Below are 26,648 nucleotides of genomic sequence, written 5' to 3' on the forward strand. Positions count from 1 at the left end.
GCCCCCGCGGCCCCGAACCCCCGCGCCCCCGCGGAGGTCCCGGCCCGGCTTCCCCCAGGGATGTCCTGAACTGCGGCCGCTGCGCCTGGTCCGGAGGGCGGGGGCTGCGGGGGCGCGCCGGCCGGGCTGCGGGGTTCCCTGGCCCGAGCGGCGGGGGAACAATGACAGCCCGATGGGAAGTGGGAGGGGGGTTGGAGCAGCCTCCAGAAGGCGCCCCTAACTGCACCGGTGTGCTCTTGCTCGATGGTGCTAAAACAAGCTTGCTCCGAGGAGCCGTAGATGCTGTTTCTACCGAGCGAAAATACTTTCTGTAAGTGATGAAAAATTTTTCCACTTTATTCGGTTGTTTGGCTGGAGCCCAGTGCATTTAAGTCTCAGCGTTCTTCCGGAAGGAGCCAGGTTTACTGCATCCCCCCGACCTGTATTTCGCGGGGAGAACAGTTAAGAAGGAGCCTGAGCATTTTACCGCAGCCGGCGGGACTTGAAAAAGTGACAAAGGCACCGCTCGTGTGCGTGGCTCGGGGACTGATTCCCCCTCTCTGTGCAGGGAACCAGAAATGTGTCCGTTAAGGGAGTGCTGATGGCTGGGCTTAGCCTGGGAAGGTTCCGCAAACGAGGCGTTTTGAGCGGAGGTTGTAGGTGCCCGGCCCAGACTGGGCAGGACTGGTAGAGTAGCCTGGGATGGACTGAGCGTGTGGAGGGGGAGGAGGAGGGAGCTCCCACGGGCTACTTGGGGACGAGAGGCAGCAACGGCGGAAGCAGCCCTCAGTGATTCTCGACTGTGAACCGCACAGGGCCAGTCGCTCCTCGTCCCAGCTGCAGCCAGCCAATGAAAGACACAGGGGACCCCCGAGCCAATGGAAACCTCCCGGCCTGCGGAGGAATTGCCACTGGAAACATTTATGGACACCTGGCCAAGAGGCTTCTTTTGGCTGTTGCCCTTCCAGAAGTCCAGGACAGGTGTGTATCAAGGGCCAAAACACCAGGAGCGTGTTCAGTTACTCATTCTTTAGGATCAGAGCCCCTGCTGCTTGTAAAGACATACAAACGCCATTATAAACGGTGAGGGGACAAAGAAGAAAGGCAGGAGGGCAGGGGGAAGAAACGTGCTTCCTGACCTCACCATCTTAGAAGCTGGCGAAGGGTTTCTCCCGCTGTTCTATGCCCTGTGTCATTTTTCCGGCTATAAAGGTTAGCGTCTTGCATTTGTGTAATGCTTTACAGTTTCCAAACTGCTTTCACATGCGTGATTTATCTAGTAATCACTATAACTTATAAGGCAGGTACTCCTACTCATATGTAACCAGTGGAGGAAGTGACACTCGGATTTGTTCAACCATATACCCAAAGAGATGCAGCTGTTAGTGATAACGGTGGGACTAGAGCTCGGAGTCCTGACTGCAAACCCAGGGCTCTTTAAATACAGCCAGGGAAGGAAACCAGGCCTGCTTTATGATTTCTGGTGTACAGGGCACACCCAACAATTAAAATGAAATCCAGAAGGATGAGGTTAATTTTTTCCCTTAGTCATCACTCTTTCAAATTGCCCCTTGAAACACAGGCTAGCTCTGCTATCACACACCTGTGTGTGAAGAAGGGATTCGAGGGACTCACTGCCAGGAAAGCCAGTGTTGGAGGTAAGAACAGAATGGGGGGCAGGGGGTGCAGATGGGTCACTAACGGTGGCTTTCTTCCTTAGCCACACTCATCGTTAGGCCAACTCGAGATCCGTGGCTCTGTCTTCTATCATACTGGTTGTCCGCTGGAGGGGTTTCTCCTGTCCAGGGCTCTGCCTGCACAAAATAGGCTACACTCAAGGGGACCCCTGAGGCCTCCACCTCTGCCACTGCCATGGTCCCACCCCTGAGGAAACAAAGACACCCACCCCTCCCATGACCGGGACAACATCGTTAAAATGAGTTTTGCTCCTAGAGGACGGTCACTTCAGCATCACTGCGTCTCTGGCATGGTCCCAGATGAGGACTCTGGCGTGTTCAGCAAAGTGGGTCATCCTCAGTGGTCCCCAAGGCTGAGTGGCAGTCACAGTCAAGCTTTTTAAAACTGCACGTCACTGAGTACGTCTCTGGGCGGGGATTCAGGAGGCCCTAGATGTGTGCTGTTTGTTTTGTTTTAAACACTCTTAAGTGATTTAGGTGATCGGCCAGGTTTGGAACGCACAGGGGTAGAACGACTTTCATCTGACTTTGTGGATTATTGGTCAAGTGAGGAGCCTGTCACTGAGATGTTCGTATTGCCTAAGAATGGGCAGAAAGACAACTCCATTCACAGCAGAGCCCAAAAGGGAACTAAAACTGCTCATAGTAGGAAAATTCTGTGTTGAGTATATGACCTTAGAGGAATAAAGGGCTAGGGAACTGAGAATGGGTGGGGACTTATTTTCACAAAAATGAAATTAAAGAGTCAGTACTCTAAATAGAGATAAGGTCAATGGCTTATATTTACATGACTTCTGTTCTGATCAATGGGCGGTGTTTGCTTCATTTCCCTGCTCTCTAGATGTGCACTGTTCCTGTAGTAGCCACTGGCCACATGTGGTTACGGAGCCCTGGAAATGGGGCTGGTCCAAACGGAAGTGTGCTGTCTATGTAAACTGCACACTGGATTCCAAAGACTTTGTAAAATTAACAGCTCATGGACACCTTTAACATCGATTATGTGTTAAAAGAATATTTTGGATCCCCTGAGTTAAATCAAATACATAATTAAAATTCATTTCACCTGTTTCTTTTTACGTGCTTTTAATGTGGCTCTTAGAAAATTTTAAATTGCATATATGGCCTGTGGGGGCTGAAAACCTTCTTGATCTGGGTGATGGAGATATGTGTGTGTGTGTACGTGTTGAAATCCATCCAACTGTGCCCTTAAGCCTTGAGTACTGTACTGCCATATATAAATAAAAATCAGTTTTTAAAAATTTAAAACACAGGAACACCTGGGTGGCTCAGTCAGTTAAGCATCTGCCTTCATTTGGCTCAGGTCATGATCCCAGGGTCCTGGGATCGAGTGCCACATCGGGCTCCCCCTGCTTCTCCCTCTGCCTGCTGCTCCCCCTGCTCGTACTTTCTCCCTCTCTGACAAATAAATAAAATCTTTTAAAAAATAAAATTAAAAATTAAAAAAAACAAACTAACAATGGCTTCCTTGTTGCATTTAGAGCAAAAGCTGAGCTCCTCTCTGTGGCCCCCCCAAGACCTGGCCTACACTGCTCCCTCACCGGATACCATTCTCCCCATGGCTCATTGGCCTTGCCGCTTTTCAGATGTACCTGGCCCATACCCATCTTGGGGTATTTGCATTTTCCTCTGCTTGGAAGGTTTTTCTTCCAGATCTTCTTTGCTCCCATTTGTTTCTCAGCTCAAACATCACCTCCTTCTTCCCTGACCATCTATAATGGTTAGGATGTTTCTGGTCAAAAGAAGAAAGAAACCCAAATTGGCTTAAACACTGAAGGGAATTTATTGGCTGTGAAACTATGAAGTCCAGAAACAAATGAGGCTCCACCCAGGGTATAGTCAGGGCCCTGGATCCTTTTTACTATGATTCTCTGGGGGCTCCCCTCAATAGGTCACCTTAATCCTCATGCTGACCCCCTCTATGTTAGCAAAATGGCTGCAACAATCCCTAGCTTCACCTCCATATCCCACCTCATCCAGAAGGAGAGAGTTTCGTGCCCTCCAACACTCAAAGGAAAATCTTGGACTTCACCTAACCAATCCCTTAGCCCAGGAGAATCCCACACACTCATTGGTGTGACCCTGAACCAGTCACTGCTCACAGGACCCTAATTAGGCTTAGGCTATGAAAGTCCCATGACACCCAAATCTCAAGGCTACCATGTATTTCAGAGATTCGAGTGGGTGCTCCGGGGGCAGCCCCCACCCTCCCTCCTGTTCTGCTCTCTCTTGCTATCTCTCTCTCTCTCTCAAAGATCTTTTTTTTTAAGATTTTATTTATTTATTTGTCAGAGAGAGAGAGAACTTGTGCACACAAGCAGGGGGAGTGGCACTCAGAGGCAGAGGGAGAAGCAGACTCCCCACTGAGCAGGGAGCCAATGCAGACCTCGATCCCAGGACCCTGGTGAAGGTAGGTGCTTCACCAACTGAGCCACCCAGGGACTCCAATAAATAAAATCTTTAAAAAAAAATTTAAAAGAAGAACATCCTCTAATTCTAAAAACAACAACAACAACAAAACAAAACAGGAAAAAAAACACCACCACCATTATGGCGGAGTAGCAGGACCCAGTGCCTGGCTCTGGCCTGGCTTTTTCTGGCCTCCCCGTCTAGAGGGCACAACTGTCCCCTCCTGGGCAGGACTGCTGCTGGTCCATGAGATGTCTTCACGCAAACCAGGGAGAGGTAACCCCTCTGGCTGGTGCAGCCCAGCCCCCAGGTCCGTGGTGTGGAGGGGCGAGCACTGGATTGTGGACAGCGGCTCTGGGGGGGAGTTCTGAGTCAGAGCTCTAAGATCTCACCTTCTGCTGTGTCCTCACACCTCTGTGACAAAATCCCGTGCGTGTGCTCTGCTTGCTGCTTTCACTCTCTGTTCTTTCACCAACTCCCAATACCCTCCTGTTCCAGTTTGCAACAAGATAACTGCCATTTGCATGTATTGAAGTGAACTTCCCATTTGGTACTTGGAACAGCATCCAAGTGTAACAGAATGTGGTTCGGGAGGAATTGCTGTCCTGTGTGCTTACTACACCTCAAGAAAGACCGTGGGAAACTAGAAAAAGGGCCAGCCGAAGTTGTCAAGGAAACAGCGAAGCTACCATAAAAACACAGAGTGAGATGTTGAGGGTTCCTCCATCTGGGAAGACAAAGGCTACGGAGGAGTAACATCTGTTTGATCATGAATGTTATGGTGACGGTGGTCATGAACTCATTCACCAAATCCTGAACTAGACCAGCGTGCACTGCTTAAAGCTTGAGAGAATTACATGTAGGAAGAATGGAGGACAATCTGACTTCGCTCAGTGGGTGGTAAGCTCATGGAACTCATTACCCCATGCAGGAGTCAGGCTGGAAATAAAAATGCCCAGTAACTGTGGAAGACTGCTGTTGACAGATTTTAATGACTTCGAAGAGGAACAAGGAATGCCTTGGGATATCAGGATGTGCTCTTACAAGTGGCGGACAGGGAGTGTAAATGGCTGTTCACATGGCTTCCCTTCATATCCCCGGCAGGGACAGAGTTCTAAGCAGGACAAGACCAGGAGGCAAGGCTGCCCCCCACCCCATGGCCTGGGCAGTCGGGAAGATCGCCTTGTTCAGGGGTAGGGGGCCTCACCGATCAAAGAGTGACTTTTCCAACTTGGGTTTCTGTAGGCCAGCTCCAATCTATTGCTGGGAATCTGGAGGTCACTGAGACAATGAAACGATGGTTGTGGAAACTTCACATAAACGTCTACTCGGTGGAAACTCATCTGTTGTCATTACAACAGCTAACATATATCACTACTGTGTGCAGTTATAAGTACTCATTCCTTTAATCCTCATAACAACCATGTAATACGGGTATTATTATTTCCTCATCCTATTTGACAGATGGGAAAACTGAGGCACAGAGAAATAACTTGTTCAAGGTCCCAGAGCTAGTAAACGATCCAGGATTCAAACTCGGGCTGACTGACCCTGGAGTATATCACTTCCCCATGAAGCTGGGGTTAAGGGCACTCCTACAATTCTGCCGAGGAAGACACCGCTCAGCTCCAGTCCAGTGTTGCCGCGAAGGAAGGTAGGCCCATTGTGACCACGTACGTTTTTTCAACAAAAGTCATGAGAGTGGGTTCTGGATCAAACAAACCAGGCTAAATCCAGCTGAAATCATCTGGGTCCTGACTTCTGCTCTACCCACACCACCTCCCCAGTGACAGGTCTTCAGTCAGGATGCTATTGTCCATGTCCAGGCTCGATCAAGTTACTAGGCCTGCACTCTGGGCAAAGCAGGGGAGACTGGTAGGACAGATTCATGGGGTTAGGATGCTTCTGTGACTGGGGGTCTCTCCCCAGTGGAACAGATTTGGTGCCCCTGTCACTAAGCAATACTGGTAATCTCTCGGCTCCCTTGCAGTTCCAGGACCCAAAGAATCTGTGAATGCCATCACAGAAAGCAGCATCTAAGGCTCTAAGGCAGAGAGAGAGGTCTGATGTGTCGGAAGATCGGCTCTGTGGCATATAACTTGATTGCCCATAATAAGCACATGAAGCACACAAAATGTGCAAAACACTGGGCTACACCTTAGATCTGGCATGTGCTGAGAAAATGGGCAAGGCAGAGGCAAGGTGAGGAGCTTGGGGCATCAAGTGGAGCCTTCATTCAGGGTCACCCGGTAGGGTTGGGCAGGTTGTGCACTGCTCCTCAAGTGCACAGGGAGGACGGGGGCCTTTTTCTAGTTTGCACAGAGGCACTATCTATTTGCTAACTGACCACTCCTTAGGGTGTGTCTGCCCAGAGGAAGGACCTTTTCTAATTCAAAGCAAGTCTCCATAGGTACCATGGGGACCCCGAAGAAATTTGGGGTGCTGCTCTACAGCACAGAGCCCGATGCACCACCTCAGGACGGGGCTCTGAGCTCAATGACAGGACTGAGCTCAGGACACCAGGATCCAGAGCCCTCACTCCCCTGTGCCCTGTACAGTCCCAACCAGCCGTGCTCCTGGGAGGAAGAAGAGGGAGGGTAAGGAGGCCAGCCTGCAGGAGGACCTAGTTCAGCTTCCTCATTCTGTCCCCTGAGAGGAGAGCAAGGTCTACCCAACCCCTGGGAGCAGGAAGTGGGAGGAAAAGCCACACCTGGACACACGACCCTTTATTGCGCAAGAGCCTCACCCCTCATAAACGTGGCTGAAACAGTGTCCTGGATCCTGACCAAACAGATTACAGCAGCGACCTGGAGGGAAGCCAGCAGAGGAGAGGGGTGGAGACTTTCTCTCCCCTATGGAACACGGAACGCGGTCTCATTCAATCCTCACAATTTCCCTTTTCACGGGTCAGGACACTGAACCTCACGCTCAGGGATAAGGAATTAGGTCAAGGTCACATAACTAGTAAGTTGCAGAAGTGGGCTTCGAACCTGAAGTGGTTGCTGTGGCCCCTGCCCAGGCTCCCCTTCAGGGGTGATGACAGCTCATAGCCAATCCCTCCCCAGGAACTGTCCTGCCTGAAGGGAACCACCCCATCCAACACTGGCCCCTTTCTGGGAGCAACCCCAGTCTAACTCAGCCATGCTGTGGAGGGGGAGGGGTACAAAAATCCAGTGCCTTGCTCCAGTTTGGGACAACTCTGAAGGGCCATCCTGGCTTCAGAGCTTTTGTCGCAACTGTTCTATGTCCACATTTCCCTCTGACCAATCCTGCTCCCCTCACTCTTAGAGCTGCTGCTGGGGGGCATGTGCCCCATAAACTCTCTGCATGCAAATCTCCCTCTTAGAATTGGCTTTGGGGAAAAAAAAAAAAAAGAACTAGCTTTTGGGGCATCCCACCTGAGACCCCTGCACTGCCCACCTTTATGAAATGCTGCTTCCCACCTCAAGCTTGCCAGGATGGAAAAATCCAGGATCCAAGTAGAGAGGGTGAGGCAAACCAGAGATAAGCAACAGCAGGAAGCCAAGGCCACCCCTAGGCTGGACCGACAGAAGGGCGGGGGCAGTGTTACCTGAGCCCAGGGATCGCCCAGCCAGTGGAAGCAAGAACTGCAGGGGGTCACAGCAGGTGTGTCTGGGAGAAAAAAATCCCTCCTGGAGACACAGCCCTGAAGCTGGGAGTGGATGGGTGAGACCCTGGCTCCTCCCCTCCTTCCTCCTTCAATTTTAGGATTAGAGACTACTTAGAAGCACACGGAGTGTTATACCCAGGTTTAAATTTGCACATATTTAGGTAATATTAAAAACTAAAAATTTTAAGTCAGTCCAGATCCCTTTTGAAAAGGAAACATCGATGTAGAATGATATGCTGGGGGAGGGCCCCAAAGCACCCTCAGCCTCAGCCCCAGCCCTGCACACCCTTAATGTCCCAACTGTCTATTGCTTTGATCCCTTCTGGATTGGGGGTGGAGAGTCCAAAACTGCCCAGGGTGCCAGAGGATTTTTAGAGCTGGAGGGTCCAACCTATGGAGAGGCCCCATAACTTTAGGGGACCATCACTTCAGGGGATTAAAGTCACCTCTGGGCTTTTTAATCTCAGCCTAGAAGGGTGTGTGTGTGCGCACAGTCTCCTCTTCTGTGGTTCACAGGACAATGACTGTGCACATCTTTGAAAACAGAGAGGAGTCGGGATGCCTGGGTGGCTTAGTCGGTTAAGTGTTTGCCTTTGGCTCAGGTCATGATCCCAGGGTCCTGGGATCGAGCCCCATGTCGGGCTCTCTGCTCAGCAGGAGCCTGCTTCTCCCTCTGCCTGCAGCTCCGCCTGCTTGTGCTCTCTCTCATGCTCTCGCTCTCCGACAAATAAATAAATAAAATCTTAAAAAAAAAAAACAACACAACACTTTCTCTCCCTCTGCCCCTCCACCCCATGCTTGCACACACGCGTTCTCTCTCTAAAATAAATAAATATTGAAAAAAAAAATAAAATAAAATGGAGAGGAGTCCTGGGATTGAGCCCCATGTCGGGCTCTCTGCTCAGCAGGAGCCTGCTTCTCCCTCTGCCTGCAGCTCCCCCTGCTTGTGCTCTCTCTCATGCTCTCTCTCTCTGACAAATAAATAAATAAAATCTTAAAAAAAAAACAACACTTTCTCTCCCTCTGCCCCTCCACCCCATGCTTGCACACACGCATTCTCTCTCTAAAATAAATATTGAAAATAAAATAAAATGGAGAGGAGTCATTGGCATTGATAATAGGTAGAATGTGAATATATTTGGTTTGTGCTGTGTGGAGGGAAAGCGCCTCTGGCCTGTCTCCAGGGAGGAAATCAAGGTCCAGTGGAGAGATGAGCACTGAGGAGCCCAACCCAGCTCCTGGCTCCAAGGAGGCCAGGTCCTGCCCTGGAGACCAGCTGCCGTCCATTTGTTTGCCAGTGGGCCGGGGGACCAGGGCTGAAGGCACATCTGCTTCTGTTTATTCTTCCTCCTTATCTTAATGGGCCCCCACCTATCAGTCCCTGTTACCCCTCGCCACCCCCGGGGCACTCAGGTGCCTCTTGCTGTCCCACACAAAGGGGGGGGGGCGGGGACAAGCTGGAGGCTTGGTGACCTGGGAGAAGGCTCCTCACTAAACACCACCCCAGGCTCAACTGGACGCTAGGTCAAAGTGGCAAAGGGGAAGAGGAGTAAAGGCCAGACTCTCTTCCTAAGAAGGAAAGCAGGAAACTGGCAGGTTGCTAGGGACAACCTTAGCTCTTAGCTCTAAGAGAAATGTAATTACATTTAAATTTCAGGTTACACCTAGGCTAATAACTACAACTGGAAATTCCTGTGGGGAGGACGAAGTTTTCTCTCATGAAGCGATAATAGAGTCACTAGCCCTTGAGCCCAGAACAGTCAATTTCATACAGGAAGAACTTAGCTCAGATAGGGCCCCTGCTGGCCAATAAGGCACCTTTGCGCAGATTAGAAAAAGGAGGCCCCTTCCTCCAGGCAGTTCCCCCTCTGGCTTCCCAGCACCCTGGGACAGGAGAAGCAGGACATAATCCTAGCAGCCTTCCCTTCCTCCCTCCCCTCGCTCTCCCTTCCATTAACCTGGACCGCCTGAGCTCTGAATAGACCACCCCAGAAGAAGAGCTAGTAGGTGTGAGAAAAGCTTAAAAGGCTTTTAACACTAACTTGGTCCAAAGTCCCTGCTCCGTTTCATTCCATGATAAGGCTTCTAGTGGAGTTACAAGAAAGCTTTCTCATCACATTCCAGGCCTGACCTTGGTTATCCTAAATTGTGATTATTGGCAATTTAGAATACATGAGAAAGGTACCAGGTTTCTCTAGGACTTCCTTTTGCCTCATGCCTGTCATCTTCAAGCATGGTTTTTGTTTTTAATTGTAGATATCATGAAGTTCCGTTCTTTCTAAGTAGGTTTTTTTTCATTTTTGTTTTGTTTTTTGTTTTTTGGGGGGGTGGTTTTGGTAGCAAAATTGATTGGCAATATGGCATGGTGGTTCCAGGATTGATTTTGGGGTCAGAATGATCCAAGTTCCAATTTTAACTCCCCTACTTGCTCACTGAGTGGCCCTGCACAGTTTACTTCTCCACACCCCAGTTTACTCATCTGTAAAACGGGGATAAGTAAATGTATTTACCATAAAGAATTGGCCCATGGATTAAATGAGGCGATGCCCGGAAAACCCTTGGTGCTGGGCACATAGCACCTAAGAACCATTAGCTACTGTGAAGCTTATTTTAAACGGGTAAGGAAATAGACACCTTACTTCGGGGTAATCGAGAAGGACGACCATGTTTTCTGTCCCTTGGAGAAATGTCTGATTCTCTGTCTGGGGCCAAGAAAGTGAAACTGGGGCATCAGCTTGTGCCAAAAGACTAGGAAGTGTTCAAAAACATAGGAGACACAGAAGGGATTCTTAGTGGCCACATTTGGGACAGTTTGAGCATCAGAATGAATAATGACTACAACTGGTAACACAACGAATAAAACAAAATCCATGTGTCCATAGTGATATTCAACACAAGAGGGAAAAGAAGGAAAAGAGCTGATAAAAACGCAAGGAGTAATAGAATTGGAAATCATTATTTTGCAGACCCCAATGAAATAAGTGATTCACACAAAGATTATCAATGGAGCCACTGGATAAAATATGTTCACATTGCCACAGATGACTTATGTGTTACCAAGGGGAGAATTTCCCTTTACGATAGGGCGATCGGGGGTCACCATCTTAACTAAGCAATCAAACTGAGCATCACCAAAGGTGCAACAATTATGCACCTTCTGATATAAAAGAATGTGAAAAACACAATACCACCTGTGAATTACTACTGCCGACATGAATCTAACCAAGCCTCATGACTACATGGCAGTGAACAGAAAAGATGGACATAGAGGAACAAGTTAAACTATGCCGAGAGGAATCAAGAACACAAACTCACAGCGTGGAACACACTGTAAGACAACTGACCTGTGACAAAAGCTCTTTCCTCGTCCAGACTTTAGTCAGGCTCCTCTGAACATCTTTCGATTAGGCCTTGACCCTGGTCGCCACTCAGTCTTGGGCCTGCCCAGCCAATCTTAGCAAAGAATCTTGCTAAATCATCCCCCACCCTTGACATCTGATCACCCTTGACTTCTGATCAAGGTCCTCATCCCCCAGCTTTGATGTCTAAGCTCTCGACCTGCCTTTAGCAAGAGTCATGTCAGGTCAGTGTAGCAAGAATCCCCCTCCCCTTGACGTCTGCCCTTAGTACTTATCCATCCACTGACCCCCTCATCCTGCCCTTTGGCTATACATCCCACCTGTCCTTTTTTCAGAGTTGAGCCTGATCTCTCTTCCTTGTTACAATAATCTTGAATAAAGTTTTCCCTATCATTTGAGGACAATTTTTTCCTTAACACTTCAAAAAGTTAATGTCATTTTCTAAGAAAAGTCAAATTACTTTAGAATAAAAGAACTTAGACATAACAATTAAATGAATATAAGATACCGTGATTGGATTCTGACCCAAAAAAAGGAAAAAAAAATCTACAATAGATCTTTGTAGAACAACTGGATCCTTTTGATTATGGATTGGATATTAGAAAATCATAAAATTGTTAGTTTTTGTATATGTGATAATGGCAGGGCTGTGCTTTGTCTGAAAATTCTTGGGGAAGATCCTGTCTTGCTTCCTCCTAGCTTTTGGCGGTTGCTGGCAATCCTTGGTGCTCCTTGGCTTAGGACAGCATTAACCCCTATCTCTGCCTCCACAATCACGTGTCCTCTCCCGTGTGTCTCTCTGTGACTTCAAATCTCTCTCTCTTTATAAGGACACCAGTTATTGGAGGGTCCCACTCTACTCCAGGACGCTCTCATCTCAACTCGATTACACCTGCAAAGGTGCTACTTATAAATAGGTCACCTTCACTGGCACCAGGGTTTAGGACTTGAGCCTGTCTTTTGGGGAACATAATTCAACCCACAACAAGGGTGAAATGTCAACAGGTTTGAAATTTACTTTCAGCTCTTTCAGGAAAAAAAATATATATTGCTAGAGAAAGAGCAAGAAAGGAAAAAAAAATCAATTAATGTAGTAAATGTGATCATTGTGAAATCCAGGTGGAAGATACAGGGGTGAGCATTGTATTCTTTCAACTTTTCTATATGTTTGAACATTTTCAAAATAAAAAGTTGAAGGAAAAACAGATTGCTGACGATTCTACCATCCACAAGCCTATTGTTTCAGATATCTGGGGCAGGGCCTAGGAATGTGTATCTTTAACAAGCATTCCCTTCCCCCCCCCCTCTAGAGAGGGAATGGGAGAGAGAAGGGGCAGAGGGAGAGGGAGAGAGAGACTCTTAAGCAGACTCCCCACTGAGTGCAGAGTCCAACTTGGAGCTCCATCCCAGGACCTTGAGATCATGACCTGAGCTGAAATCAAGAGTTGGACGCTTAACCACCTGAGCCACCCAGGCTCCCCAAGCACTCCCATTCTTAATAAGCACTTGAATGTGATCCTAACACAACACTAGGGTTGAAAAAAACTATAAATGCTGATACTATACTATTAAAATACTACTAATACTAAATATATTATAAATATATATAAACACTAAATATATTTTAGGAAATAGAAATAATAACTACCATAAACACTTAATACTATTTTTATATTTATATTACTAGATACTGTAAATATCATAAATACAAAAATATTATGAACTCACATAGATGTATTTAAATCCCCGGCCCCTTCTTTCTACCAACACACTCTAAGCTGTATTCTTTCTTCAGCAAAAATTTATGTAGAAGTTTATCAACCAAAACAACATGCACACACACTCATACAAAGATGGTGAGTATTTCAGTGAACACTGGCTGATGTAACAAGGTCTAACAATTTATTATTAGATATATACTTCACAGTAGGAAGATCTATCCAAAGTAAGTTTATTTCTCTTGAACATCAGTAGGCTTCAGCTAGGATTTTTTTTTACTCCCCCTCTCGGCTCTTATCTCTCTTATGGGTATATGCTTTTTTTTTTTTTAAGTCTCTTTACTCACATTTTGGTGGGGTTTGGGGAGGAAGCTAAGGCTTGTGCACGTGTTCCATCTGCTACGTTTGATGGGAAGTCCTCAGAACCCAGAGTTTTCAACTCTAACTTTGTTGAAACAGGCTTCCTCATGTAAACCGAGTCCCAATTTCAAAATGGAAGTCAAGGAGAATTAGGACTTCATTCACATAGTTTGAGGACCACTTTCCAAACATGCGTGGGCCTGTGTGGTGAAGTCTGAATGATCAGTCTAAGTATAATTGTCTGACCATCATGTGTGCACTGTGAATACACAGCTCAAACCCAAAGCCCCAGCCTTGTCCCTTCTGATGAAACACCAGTGCCCACAAACAGAAGGTTCCCCTTCTCTAGCCCTGGAATAAACAGGAAGGTCTCTTGGGGCTGTGGTCTTAGGGCTCTAGCTCTGCCCCTAATTTCTTCAGACCCTTTACTAAGAACTGAGTCATTGCAACATCACACCCAGCCAGCTGTCTCAGCACAAGAAAAGCTTTGCTGTGGTATGAGGTTTTGTGGGCTGCAAACTACATCTAGGTCAGCAAATTAAACTCCACGGTGTGGTTACAGAGTCCAGCTCCATCGAGCTGAAGGGCTGTCTGACTTCAGCCTCTGGGCATTGGCTGTTTTGGTGCTTGGGAGACCAGGCCCCTCGGAGGGCGTTTAAGGTACAACACTTCAAGCCTAAACCACTAGATGACATATGCCTAAACTCCGAATCTTGTTTTCTCCACCAGCGCTCTAGGGTATGTGAGAGCAACAATTCTCCATCGCTGCAGACATTGAGATTGTGTGTGTGTGTTGGGACAAAGGAGGAAGATGGAGACATGTTTCTTTGTTCCTTAATTTCGCCTACTACTTGTGTTTCTTTGCTGCCATGTTGACCCAAACACGAGCCTTTCTTCTCAGTTCCCTTTCATGGGAGTTTTTAAGAATAATTTCACAACAGGTGGCCAACTGGTATACCTAGATAGGGTTTTACAAAGAGCAATATCTCAATGGAGTGGAGTCACCCTGATTCAGGAGGAAGTCTCATATTTATAGTGGATAAAGCCCTCAGAAACTAGATTATGTTAAAAATTCAAAACAAACAAAAGTTCAAAACAACTCAGTGAATACTTATTTGAGGGCCTGCTGCTATCTGGGGCTCAGGAATACAGACGTGAAACCAGAGTTGCCTCTCAGGAGCTCCTTGATGTCGGAGGAAGACCAAAATTGTAGTGGATGACTACACTTTTTACTGCCCAGCACCTGCTCACGCTTCTGGAAACAGTACCCCAAGTTCACTCTGGGGAAAACCCCTCCCTCATCCTCTGTGTGCTTTCAGTGGTACTGAATCTGCCCCGGGCTCTAGAGCTGAGGTATAGACTCAGGCCCGGCCACAGCGATTGGTTTAAACATGGGTATGAAACCTTCAAAGCCAAAGATACCCATGAAATGTGTGCTGATAGTATTCAGGCAGATACTAGATACTTTTTACTAGGTTGCTACCAATAAGGATGATGTGAAAATAGAGTTGCCAGAAGCTCTAAGATGAAAACCTAAGAATGAGGCCAACATTAGCAGAAGACGATCTGAACGGGAGAAACTGAGCTCCTTGGTCAAGCCATTCTTGAAGTTCCACATATTCCTAGACTTTTCTGTTAATCGTCCCAATAACCGTTTTTAGGGGCGCCTGGATGGCTCAGTCGGTCAAGCATCTGCCTTCAGCTCAGGTCGTGATCCCAGGGTCCTGGAATCGGGCCCCACGTCGGGCTCCCTGCTCAGTGGGCAGCTTGCTTCTCCCTCTCCTCCCTGCCTGTGCTCTCTCTCATGATCTGTCTCTCTCTCTCTCTCAAACAAATTAATAAAAGCTTTTTTAAAAATAATAATTTTTAAAAATAATCATTTTTGTTTGTTTAAGCTATTAAATGGGGTTTTCTGTAATTTGCAACTAAAACAGGTCTGTGTAGTAGTTTGAATAGTGTCCACCAAAAATTCACACCCACCTAGAACTCCAGAATGTGACCTTATTTGAAAATTGAGTCTTTGAAGATGTGAGGATATAATCAGTTAAAAATGTTGAGAGGACATCATCCATGATAGATGGTGTGCCCCAGATCTAACGACTGGTGTCCCAAAAGATGAGGAGAGGCAGGGGCTGGAGGAGTATACTCCCAAAAGCCACGGAGCACCTGGGGCCACCAGAAGTGAGGAAGAGACGGGAAGGATCCTCTCGAGAGCACGTAAAGGGAGTATGCCCTCGATGACACCTTGATTTCAAACGTCTGGCCTCTCAAACCGTAGAATGTCCACTGTTCGAAGCCACCCAGTTTGGAGTACTTTATTATGGGGCCCTAGTAAACCGATACCCTCTCATATATGAAATCTTTCAATAAACATTTATCGGTTCCTAATACATGTCTGAACAGATCTCAGCATAAAATCCAGAGAATGCAGAGAGTATATTTGAGCCGGGGCATTATGAGGCCTCAGGAACTGTCTGTCCCACCAACCTGTCCCGCCGTGGGCTTCCCTGGAAGGCCCCAGGGAGTCTGCAGAATTCATATTCCACGGGGCTCCCCTTTCCTAGACTTCCTGCAGGTCACTCTCCTGATGCACGCACTTCTTTTCCTTCAGCCGGGAAATGAGCTCCATTTGACAGAAATTGAAAACATTTCCCCCAATTTGTTTTCTGTTGTCTTACTTTGTTTATAGTAAGCGTTGCCCCGTCGAATTTCCATTTTTATACATTTTCAAATCTATCCATCTTTTTAATTTTTTAAAATTTTTTATTTTTTTAAAGATTTTATTTATTTGAGAGAGAGAGCGCACATGAGAGAGAGAGAGAACAAAAGCAGGGGGAGGGGGGAGGGGGAAGAGGGAGAAGGAGAAGCAGACTCCCTGCTGAGCAGGGAGCCCAACGTAGGGCTCGATCCCAGAGCCCTGGGATCATGACCTGAGCCGAAGGCAGATGCTTAACCAACGGCACCACCCAGGTGTCCCCAAATCTATCCACTTTTTTAATGGCTTATCATTGTTGGCTTTTTAAACATTCCCCTGTTTTTATCAAGCGGGCTATACTACCTAATAAAGTAGCTTTTTCTCCTTTTTGTTTTTTTCCTTATTGTAGAAAAATATACGTAACAAAATAGCTCATCGTCACCATTTTTAAGGGTACGGTTCAATGGCGTTAAGTACATTCACGTTGCGGAGCAACTGTCACCACCATCCATCTCCAGAACTCCTTCCATCTTGCAAAACTGAAACCCTACACCCATCAAACAAGAACTCCCCATCTCTCCCTCCCCCTGCCGCTGGGAGCCATTCTACTTTCTGTTTCTATAATTTTAACTACCCTAAGGATATGGCAGCTTTCCTTTATATTTGCTTCTACTTGCCTTACGCTGCTTTTCCGCTGCCTTTTATTGGGTGTTCCCAATACACAGCAGCAGTGGTAACAGCGACTGTGTGCGGTGTCCAGGCCTCGTTCCCAGGCTCTGCAGCCAACGGCCCCGACCCGCCGGCGTCCCTGCCAGCTATGTGGCATTTGGCACATTTTACAGATGAGGAACGTGTGGCCCCAACTAGCTATACAAATTGCACTGATTAAGAGTCTCACACTCTTATTTGGAAGAGGGAGGAATCTGAACTTGTGTCTGTCCAAGCCAGGGCCGGGGCTCCCTCCACAATGCCGTTTTAGAAGACTGGTGTGGATGCCCTCAGAGTGAACGGCTTCTACAGACCTCGGATCTTGTCTCTCAAATGCTGAGCACTCCTGGCTTTACTCCGACAGGAGAAACTGACTTTCAAATATCGCATAAACCTTTTTCACCTTGAAGCCCGGTTACAAAACACAACTCCCTTGGGCCACCTGGCTGCCTCAGTCAGTAGAAAATGTCACTCTTGATCTTGGGGTTTAAAGTTCGAGACCCACGTTGGGTGAAGAGTTTACTTAAAATAAGATCTTTAAAAAACAAAACAATCCCAAATACAACATGGGAGAATAAGAGGAAATAATGATTAAAAAGCAAATTCTACCCCCATGGTCAAGATTCCAAAGTGGAAGACTACGGTAGCCCCAAGTGGCTCCCATGGGTGTGTCCCCATTCCACTCTCTGTTCTCCCTCAGGTAGCTGGCCTCTGGCTGCCCACTTGTCTTGTCCTAACCACAGGAAAACACAGAAAAGTGTGAACTTTGCCTCATTCGAACTCTTTTTGCTGTATGAGACGTGTGTGTCATTTAAAGGAAGTATAAACAATGGTGGGTGATACTTGCATTGGTTTGCTAGGGCTGACCTAATGAAGTGGCTTCAAAGACAGGAATGTCTCACGGTTACGGAGACGGCGTGTTTGAGGTGAAGGTGTTGGTAGGGTTAGTTTCTTCTGAGGCCTCTCTCCTTGGCTTGTACGTGGCCATCTTGTTCTTGTGTCTTCATTCCACGCGCTAGTCTGCTTGGGCCGCCAGAACCCAATACCACAGGCGGGGGGCTTAGAGAGCAGACATTTGTTCTCCCACAGCTGTGGAGGCTGAAGTCCAAGCTCAGGGTGCCAGCCAGGTCAGTTTCTGGTGACAGCCCTCTTTCTGGCTTAGAGGCGGCTTCTCACGGTGTCCTTGAAGGGTAGACAGAGTTCTGCTGTTTGCTCCTCTTCTTTGAAGAGCGCTAATCCCATCACGAGGGTCTGTCTTAGCTCAGGCTGCTGTCACAAAACACCACACACGGGGGGAGGGAGGACATACACACGACAGTTGTGGGAGCCCAAACAAACGCAAGGTGCCAGCACTGGTCACGTTCTGACCAGGGCCGCCTTCTAACTGCGGCATCCTCGCGGGGCGGAGTGCGGAGTCGAGGAAGCAAGCTCTCTCCAGACTCTTGCGAGAACACTATTCCCATTCCGGAAGGCTCTCCCCTCGCCGCCTCATCTAATGCTCATTACCTCACAAGAGCCCCACCTCCTACCACCATCGCATTGAGGGGCATGTGGCTGCAGCATATGCTCGTGAGGGCGCAAACGTCCTGTCCGTAACAGGGCCCCACCCGCAGGACCTCATGTAAACCCAATTATTAAAACCTAATTATCTCCCAAAGGCTTCATCTCCAAATAGCATCACGTTGGGGTGGGGGTGGGGGGGTGGTTAGGGCTTCAACATATGAATTTGGCCGGGAAGAGGGGGGCCGGGGACAGGGCGCAAACATTTAGTTCACTGCACATTGTCTTTTCTCTCTTCCAGCCTGTGGGCAAATTTCTTCTCCTTATAAGGTCACTATCCCCAGTAACCTCATTTGACGTTAATTACCTCTGTAAAGGCCCTATCTCCAAAGATAATCACATGCTGAGGTACTGGGAGTTAGGATTCCACATATGAATTCGGGGTGGGGGAGGGGGGTAAATCCAGCCCAAAATACTACTCTGAGCCTCCCAGAACGAAGAGATTTTTCCAAGTCCAGCATTACTGACCCCTCCCAAGCCTGTGTTATAATCACACTCACCAGGTATCCACTATTCACAGTCTCACTCCCAGCACCTTATTATTACAAAAATGTTCAAACACACAGAAAAGTTGAAAGAATCCCATAATTCTCACCCATGCCCACCACCCAGACTTAACCTCTGTTGACATTTTGCCACTTTCGCTTTATCCATACACATGAGGGTTTTTTTTTTTTGCTAAAATTCTTGAAGATAAGTTTTAGAACTATTTCACCCTGAAATGCTTCAGTATGCACCACCTAAAAATAACCACAGTGCCATTTTCACACCTAAGAAAGTTTACGATAATTTCTTTCTTACTTTCTTTTTTTAAAGTAGATTCTATGCCCAGCATGGAGCCCAACACAGGACTTGAACTCACAACCCTGAGATCAAGACCTTAGCTGAGATCAAGAATCAGATGCTTAGGGGCTCCGGGGTGGCTCAGCCGGTTGAGCATCCCACTCTTGATGTCGGCTCAGGTCATCTCAGGATTGTGGGATCGAGCCCCATTTTGGGCCCGGAGCTCAGTTTGTTTGGGATTCTCTCTCTCCCTCTCCCTCTGATCCTTCCCCCTCCCTCACTCATGCAAGAGCACACACATGTGCACACATTTGCTTGCTCTCTCTCTCTGAAATAACTAAAATCTTAAAACGAAAAAGTCACCACTTAACCGACTGAACCACCCAGACACCCCTACAGTAATTTCTTAATATCTATCATCTAATATCCAGTCCATATTTAAATTTCTCTTAAAATACATTTTATAGCTCTTTTTTATAGAACCAGAATCTAAACAAGATTCACAAATTGTATTTGGTTGTTATGTCTCTTTTATTCCAGAAAAATCTCCCCACCATTTATTTTTTTGACATTGATTTTTTGAAGAAACCATGTTCATTGTTTTATAGAATAACCCACATCCTGGCTTGTATGCCATTTAGCTTGTTCCTCTATCCCTTTATTTCCTCTAAACTGGACTTTTTCAACTGGGGTTCATCTGTACTAAAACAATTCTAGATCCATAGGGAGAAATTTATTCATTATATACAAAGGAAACTGTGATGGTTAATTGTATATGTCAACTTGGCTGGGGGCACCTGGGTGGCTCAGTCGTTAAGCGTCTGCCTTTGGCTCGGGTCATGATCCCAGGGTCCTGGGATTGAGCCCCACATCGGGCTCCATGCTCTGCTGGGAGCCTGCTTCTTCCTCTCCCACTCCCCCTGCTTGTGTTTCCTCTCCCACTGGCTGTCTCTCTGTCAACTAAATAAATAAAATCTTTAAAAACAAAACAAAAAAAAACTTGGCTGGACCACAGGGTGCCCAGAATTCTGGTCAAACATTATTTTAGGTGCAGCCATGAGAGTGTTTCTGGGTGAGATTAACGTTTGAATTCGTAGACTGAGTAAAGCAGATTGCCTTCCCTAATGTGCGTGGGCCTTATCTAATCAGTTGAAGGTCTGCGAGAACAAAAAGCCTGACCTTCCAGTGAGTAAGAAGGAACTTCTACCTGACTGCCTTGGAGCTGGGACATTATTATTTTCCTACCTTCAGACTTAAAAGGAAACATTGGCTCTTCTGGGGTCTCAAACCTAGTGACTTTCAGACTGGAACTTAAACCATTGTCTTTCCTAGGTCTTCAATGTGCCAACTGTAACATTTGAGACTGCTCAGCCCCCATAATTGCAGAAGTCAGTTCTTTGTAACAAATCTGATACACACACACACACACTCTCTCTCTCTCTCACTCACACACACACACACACACACACACACACACACACACGTTCTCCTATTGGTTCTGTTTTTCTGAAGAACTCTAATACAGATGCCTGGGGTCATTGGGCTTATTTCTTTCCCAAAACGCTGGTCGAAAAATTAAGGTGAATAGATTAACCATTTGGGGCAAGAACATTTCACTCATGTGACATCAGAAACCCCATAATATGTCCCTCTACTAATGATACTAAATTTGGTCAGTTGATCACAGATTTTTATTTTATAAAGTCTTTTTCCCCTTCGTGATTAGCAAGTGATTCTGTGAGATTAGGCACCATGCAATTACCATGTTTCTCAACTAGTTTTTACCAAATGATTTTGGTACTCGTTGAAGATCCCTGCCTAAATCAATTATTTCACTGGTTGCCTTCCCAACCATTTAAACTTCAGAAAGTTTGTCCCTCAAAAGGCTACAGCTTCATCTCCTGTGATTAACGTATGTAGCAGGTGGAACCGAGTCTCTTAGCCCTTAGAGGGCCTTCCCTCTCCTACGTTTCCTCTGATAACTGCTTAGTCTGCGCAGACCAGGCCTGGCTGGTTGATTTTCCGGTGCCTGGAAAGTAAACACGAGAACATTTTGTATCTTTGGTTGTGGTGCCTGAAATCAAGAATCAGAACCATTCGTGGGGGTGGGTGGAGGGGAGCGGAAGTGCCACGGTGAAGTGAAACAAAGCCGGCTTATCTGAATTAAGAGCAGGCTAAGCTGAAGCAAGTACCTGATGTTGAGAAGATTCCAGCAGAAATGAGGGACTGGGGGAAGGTAAGGTGCAGACGCTGCCGTCAGAGAACTGGCGGGATGCTGAGCACCTGCCGTGATGCAAGATGCAAGGGAACTGAATTTTGAGGTGGGGCTTCTCTGTTCTAGCAAGTGCTGGTCGGAGGAGAGCGAGGTGGGGGAGAAGGGGAGGTACGGTGGGCCAGGTCGATTGAAAGGAGTGGGAAGACTGACAGCAGAGGACACAGTGCCCAGGTGGGGGACAGGTCATCCGAGCAGAGGAGGCTTAAGGTCAGACTCTAGGGAAGAGCAACAATTCATGCACCAGCTAGGAGGGACTTGGCAGGAAGAGCGGAGAGCCAGTAGAGGTGACCACAGAGCTAAGCACTGAAGAACGAGGGAAAGACGACAGTTCTAGAAGGAATTCTAGAAAGGCGGGGTGGCCGGAAAAGCACAGCTTCTGTGCCAGGAGGGAAGTGTTGGTTCCAGGGGCCTCTCCCTGTCCCACCTCCCCTCCACTGCCTATACCCACGCTGGTTGCCGCAGGTACCCCAGGAACTGCATCTGTGGGGCTTGAGAGAAGCCAGGGCAGCAGAGCCTGGCTCTGCTCTGCAAGACCACTCTACCCCTGCCCGTCACTGTGGCCATTCTGCTGCCCCTCCCAGCGGATGCCGTGGGAGCTGCCTGCAGTGGTACCCCATTACCTTAGCATTTCAGCACCTGGAAGAGATTAGTGTCATTGGCAAACCTGGGGAGCTCATTGTGCACTTCCTCTTTAATGTGATTTGTAAAAAAAAAAAAAAAAAAAAAAATCCAAAAAACTGTTGAATGAGATCAGTTCCAGCACTTTCCCTAGGGATCCATGTAAAATCTACAGAGAAGTGTCCATTTATCACTACCCTGGGGTTTCCTGTTTTGAACCTGACTTGTTCTTGGCAGACCCTCCACCCTGGTTTCATCATGTTGAAAAACCTGGACAGACTTTAACCCTTTCTTTCCCCCTCATCCTTCCCTGGTCCCTGCCCTGAGTTTCAAGTCCCTAGGCAGGACTCAGGCCTCCAGGGACCCACAAGGCAGGAGAGGCAGCTAAGTAAGCCCCACGCTGGTCATACCCCCTGTGGTCTCTGCACTATGCTCACCCCTTTCTTTCCTAGGTAATATTTCATGAAAGTCGGGGTGCAGAGGAAATGCAGGCCCATCTAGACTAAACTCCCCTGGTGATCTCAGGGGCAGAGCAGTCCTTGATGTGGGGTGTGGCTTACAAAGAGTGGACAGATCCAGTTTGAAAGCAAACACCTGGTTTGGCCTGGACTGTTGAGGAAAACAATGGAGAAGAAGTGATCATGAAATGGGGAAGGTAAATAATGGCACTCTATCTATGACTGCCCCGAGAAAACTGGGGAGGGTGTCAGTTCACTTGTCTCTTCATTAAGTCAGGACTGTGTCCTGACCACCTTCCGATACTGGTTTGTCCCCAAGCCCACCTGTGACCAGCTGCTTCAGGTAATAGGAAGTAATGCCATGCCCCTCTGGGGCCAACACAGGTACGCCTTGCTTCACGGAAGCTTCTTAGCTAAATCCTCCCTGCAAATGTCAGAACAACTGTGTGTCTACCCAGCTTCTCCTAAACCCAGACCCTAACCCCCAGCTATAGAGTGTGCACGTGACCCATGCTGTCAATCATGCGCCCCATCCGCACCCCCCCCCCGCCCCGGCCCCGGTGCCCAGAAGCCAAGAGAGACCAAATGCAACTAAGTGGTTGCAATTAAAAAGCAGGTATGGAAAGCCTGATGGTTGCCTCCCCCTGATATTCATTTTCTTCTTATTCCTTAGCACTGGAAGTCCAATTTTTAACAATTGTGATAAAATTCACAGAACACAATTCACCCCTTTAAACTGTACCTACCCTTCCGTATTTAGTATGCTCACAAGGTTGCACAACCATCACCACTATATCCAGTTCCAGAACATTTTCATCACCCATAGGATTTATTTTATTCAGGGCAGCAAAGCTACCAGCTGCAAGGCTTCCTTTCTCAACTCCCGCTGCAGCAACGGTGCTTTGTGACAAGGTTTAGCCCATGAAATGCGAGCACAAGTGTAAGGGGTCCCCAGGGAAGGGCCTTACGAGGGGGTGGCACCTTTGTCCTCCCCTCTTTCTTTCTTCCGCTGCCTTAAACATCAGCTGATCTTTCAAGGGCTTAATGGAGGAGCTGGCCTAGTTGGGGTTTTCACCCTTGGTGTGGGCAGGACAGGTCTTCAGGGCTCCGGAGTGTCTGCCACTTGCTACCAGTTCAATCAGAGCCACACGAGGGTGTGAAGACCAGCACGTGTAGCTCTTCGGAGAGCCACCAATACAACAGGCTGCTGGCCCTGCCCACAATCCTGGGGTGTCCCCGCGAGAGAACGCTCTGGGACGTATGCCTATTGGACCTGAATTTTCTGACCTTGTCTGTCTCTTGTCTGTCTCCAGGCCCCTGGAACTTTGACCACTAGAGCTGATGAGCCCAGCCCTCAGAGGCCTGTGTGGCAGCCTGTGCGGCAGCCAGAGTAGTAAGCTTAGACAGCACTCTCTCTGCCCCCCGCTTCGATAGAACCATTTGACATGGATCAGCCCCCGTAATCCTCATAGTAACCCTAGGAGGTTAGAATCGTCATTTCCTTTTTAGACACTAGGAAACTGAGGTGCAGAGCTCATTTATGTCGCAGGGCGGCATTTTGTCCTAAAACAGAACAGAGGACAAAAGACCATACGGTGACATCCACGCAAATCCTCCTTCCACTCTGGTCCTCCCCTCCCCTCACCACTGTTACCATAGCTCCACACACAGACCAGGGGGCTTAGCGACAGAAATTTATTTAACTGGCCCTCCACTGGCTGTTTCCGAAGTTTTGCTATTATAAACAACACTGCAACAAATATCACTGTGTATATATAATTTTGTCCATTCGTGTATCTGCTGGATGAATTACTAGAAGTGGGATTTCTGAGTCTAAGGGCACGCGCATTGGTAATTTTTTTTAAAGATCTATTTATTTACTTTAGCGAGAGAGAACGCACACGAATGGGGGTGCAGAGGCAGAGGGAAAGGATCTCAAGCAGACTCCATGCTGAGTGAGGAGCAAGACGCGGGGCTTGAACTCATGACCCTGAGATCGCTACCTGAGCCAAAACCAAGAGTGGGAGGCTTACCCAACTGTGCCACCCAGGCGCCCCTGTGTGTGTAATTTTCATGAATACTGCTCTCATAAAGATTGGGCCGATCTGCCCTCCCTTCACCAGTGTTTGAAGCCACCTGTTTTGTTATAGCTTCACCAACACACCAACAAAATAGTATCAAACTCTGGCAAACTGGTAGGCAAAAAAAACCCAGAACTCCACTGTACTCTAACTTGTCACTTGTGTGTTTGCAGTTACATTGAGCATCTTTTTACCCATTCAGGAGCCGTGACCCCAGGCCAGGGGACAGCTGGGCCCTCGGGCCAGGCCTTGGGCACAAGTACTCCATCCGCACCGCCAGAGTCAACAGAGCGGCATCTCAAGGCACCAAGTCAAATGCTTCTTTCCAAATGGCAGGGCTGCCCGGGGTGATGGTCCAAAACCAGAATAGCATACTTCCTTGCTTTCTAGTTTTAGTATTTTGTTCTGGTGCTAAAATAACATACGATCCAGACTAAAAAGAATATGAAAGAAAATGTAGGGGCACATGGGTTGCAGCCAGTTAAGCATCTGCCTTTGGCTCGGTCACCATCTCAGGGTCCTGGGATCCAGCCCCGTGTCGGGCTCCCCGCTCAGTGGGCAGTCTGCTTGTCCCTCTCCCACTGCCCCTTCCCACTCGTGCACACTGTCTCTCTCTCAAATAAATAAATAAATAAAATCTTTTTAAAAAGAAAATGTAAATGACCGTAATTGCTCGACCCAGAACTACAGGAGCAACGTTTCTGTGTATTTGCCACCAGTTCATTTTTCTACAAATGTATTTGCTTTTCCTTTTGAAAACTGTATTTCTTTTTCATTTCACTCAAATACAGGTATATATTCTCACAAAAAAGTTAGCGCCAACCAGCCTTACAGAGGGAAGAAATCTGACACAAGCTACCACATGGATGAACCTAGAGGACATCATGCAAAATGAAATAAGCCAGTCACAAAAAAGACACATACCGGACAATTTACCTATATGAGGTACATGGAGTGGCCAAATTCATAGAGACAAAGAAGAATGGTGGTTGCCAGGGGCTGCAGGGAGGGGGGAACGTGGAGTCACCATTTAAAGGACATGAGAGTTTCAGATTTGCAAGATGGAAGAAGTTCTAGAGATGGTTGTACAACAGTGTGAATGGGCTTAATACTACTCAACTGTACACTTAAAAATGGTTAAGATAGTAAATTTATGTCACGTGTATTTTACTATGAGTCACAAAAATTTTTAAATTTAAAAAACAGATTTCCATTTTGCCCCTCCCCTGCAAAAGACAGTCAAGTCCCCACTTGATTCCGTTATTAGTTGGATATGTAAGCTTCCAGAAGTCTTCCTGTGCATAGACATGCTTATGTGAACATATAAAAAATACGCTGCTTCGTGGGTGACATAGGTGATGGGGACTAAGGAAGGCACTTGTCGTGAGGAGCACCAGGTGACGTATGGAAGTGCGGAATCACTGTATTGTACATCTGACACTCACAGGGTGCTGTATGTTAACGAACTAGAATTAAAACATAAAATAAAGTCATACAGCCCTGCAAAAAAGATATATACATGTACACACACACACATACACACACACACACATACTGCTTCATTTTGTGTGCGTGTGGCTGTAATTTTAACATCAATACTGTTGTTCTGGAACTTGTGTTTTTCACGAAATGCCGTGTCAGAGAGCTATTGCCTGATTAGTACATGGTACATATAGCACACATCGGCAGCACGGTATGAAACCAGACTTTTGTTCTGTTGTACGGCCGTTTCCCTTTTATTGGACATTTATGGCATCGCCATGTTTTTACCTTAGCAACGATGCTCCAGGAACATCCAGAGGCATGCTTCCTTGAGCGCGTGTGCAAGTGTTTCTCTGAGGATAAAGGCCAGGACGTGTGACTGCTGGGTTGACGGGTTTGGACATGTAAAATTTCACTAGGTTCTGCCAAGTGACCTTTCCAAAAGGGCTGTGCCAATTTATACTTCACTAGGAGTGTTTGAGATTACCCACACCTCACCAGCACTTAATAATATATGCCTTTTTTTTTAGGTGTAATTGTTGTTTTCCAATTTATTTTTAATAAATGTATGCATAGTTATATATATATATAGTATATATATGCGTATATATATATATACACACACATACACACACACACGTATGTGTTTACACATGTATATAAGTTCTTAATGAAAAACAGCCATTCCCTGCCCTAAGCTTTCTTACCCCCAGGATCTACTTCCCATAGGCAGCCACTGGCAAGCTTTTAACTATGTTCTCTGGCATTTAATCTCCATATTTGTGAGTACTGTTCTTCTATGGCTATTTCTTAATTT

General features: G+C 47.1%; 1 protein-coding gene across 2 annotated transcripts; it reads left to right on the forward strand.

Annotated features, from left to right (window-relative positions):
* LOC130542132 (uncharacterized) lies at nucleotides 1-26,391 on the forward strand. 2 transcript variants are annotated; one of them, XM_057304551.1, is made up of 5 exons: nucleotides 1-310; nucleotides 795-960; nucleotides 1,562-1,637; nucleotides 5,568-5,757; nucleotides 25,141-26,391. In XM_057304551.1, the coding sequence occupies exons 1-5, from the start codon at nucleotides 162-164 to the stop codon at nucleotides 25,163-25,165; spliced, it is 606 nt and encodes a 201-aa protein (XP_057160534.1). In that variant the 5' UTR covers nucleotides 1-161; the 3' UTR covers nucleotides 25,166-26,391. The 2 variants fall into 2 exon arrangements, with proteins under 2 accessions (XP_057160534.1, XP_057160535.1); XM_057304552.1 differs by lacking the exons at nucleotides 5,568-5,757; nucleotides 25,141-26,391 and adding an exon at nucleotides 2,518-3,120.
* The last annotated feature ends 257 nt before the right edge of the window (nucleotides 26,392-26,648 follow it).

The sequence above is a fragment of the Ursus arctos genome, unplaced genomic scaffold (assembly GCF_023065955.2).
Source record: "Ursus arctos isolate Adak ecotype North America unplaced genomic scaffold, UrsArc2.0 scaffold_3, whole genome shotgun sequence".
Lineage (NCBI taxonomy): Eukaryota > Metazoa > Chordata > Mammalia > Carnivora > Ursidae > Ursus > Ursus arctos.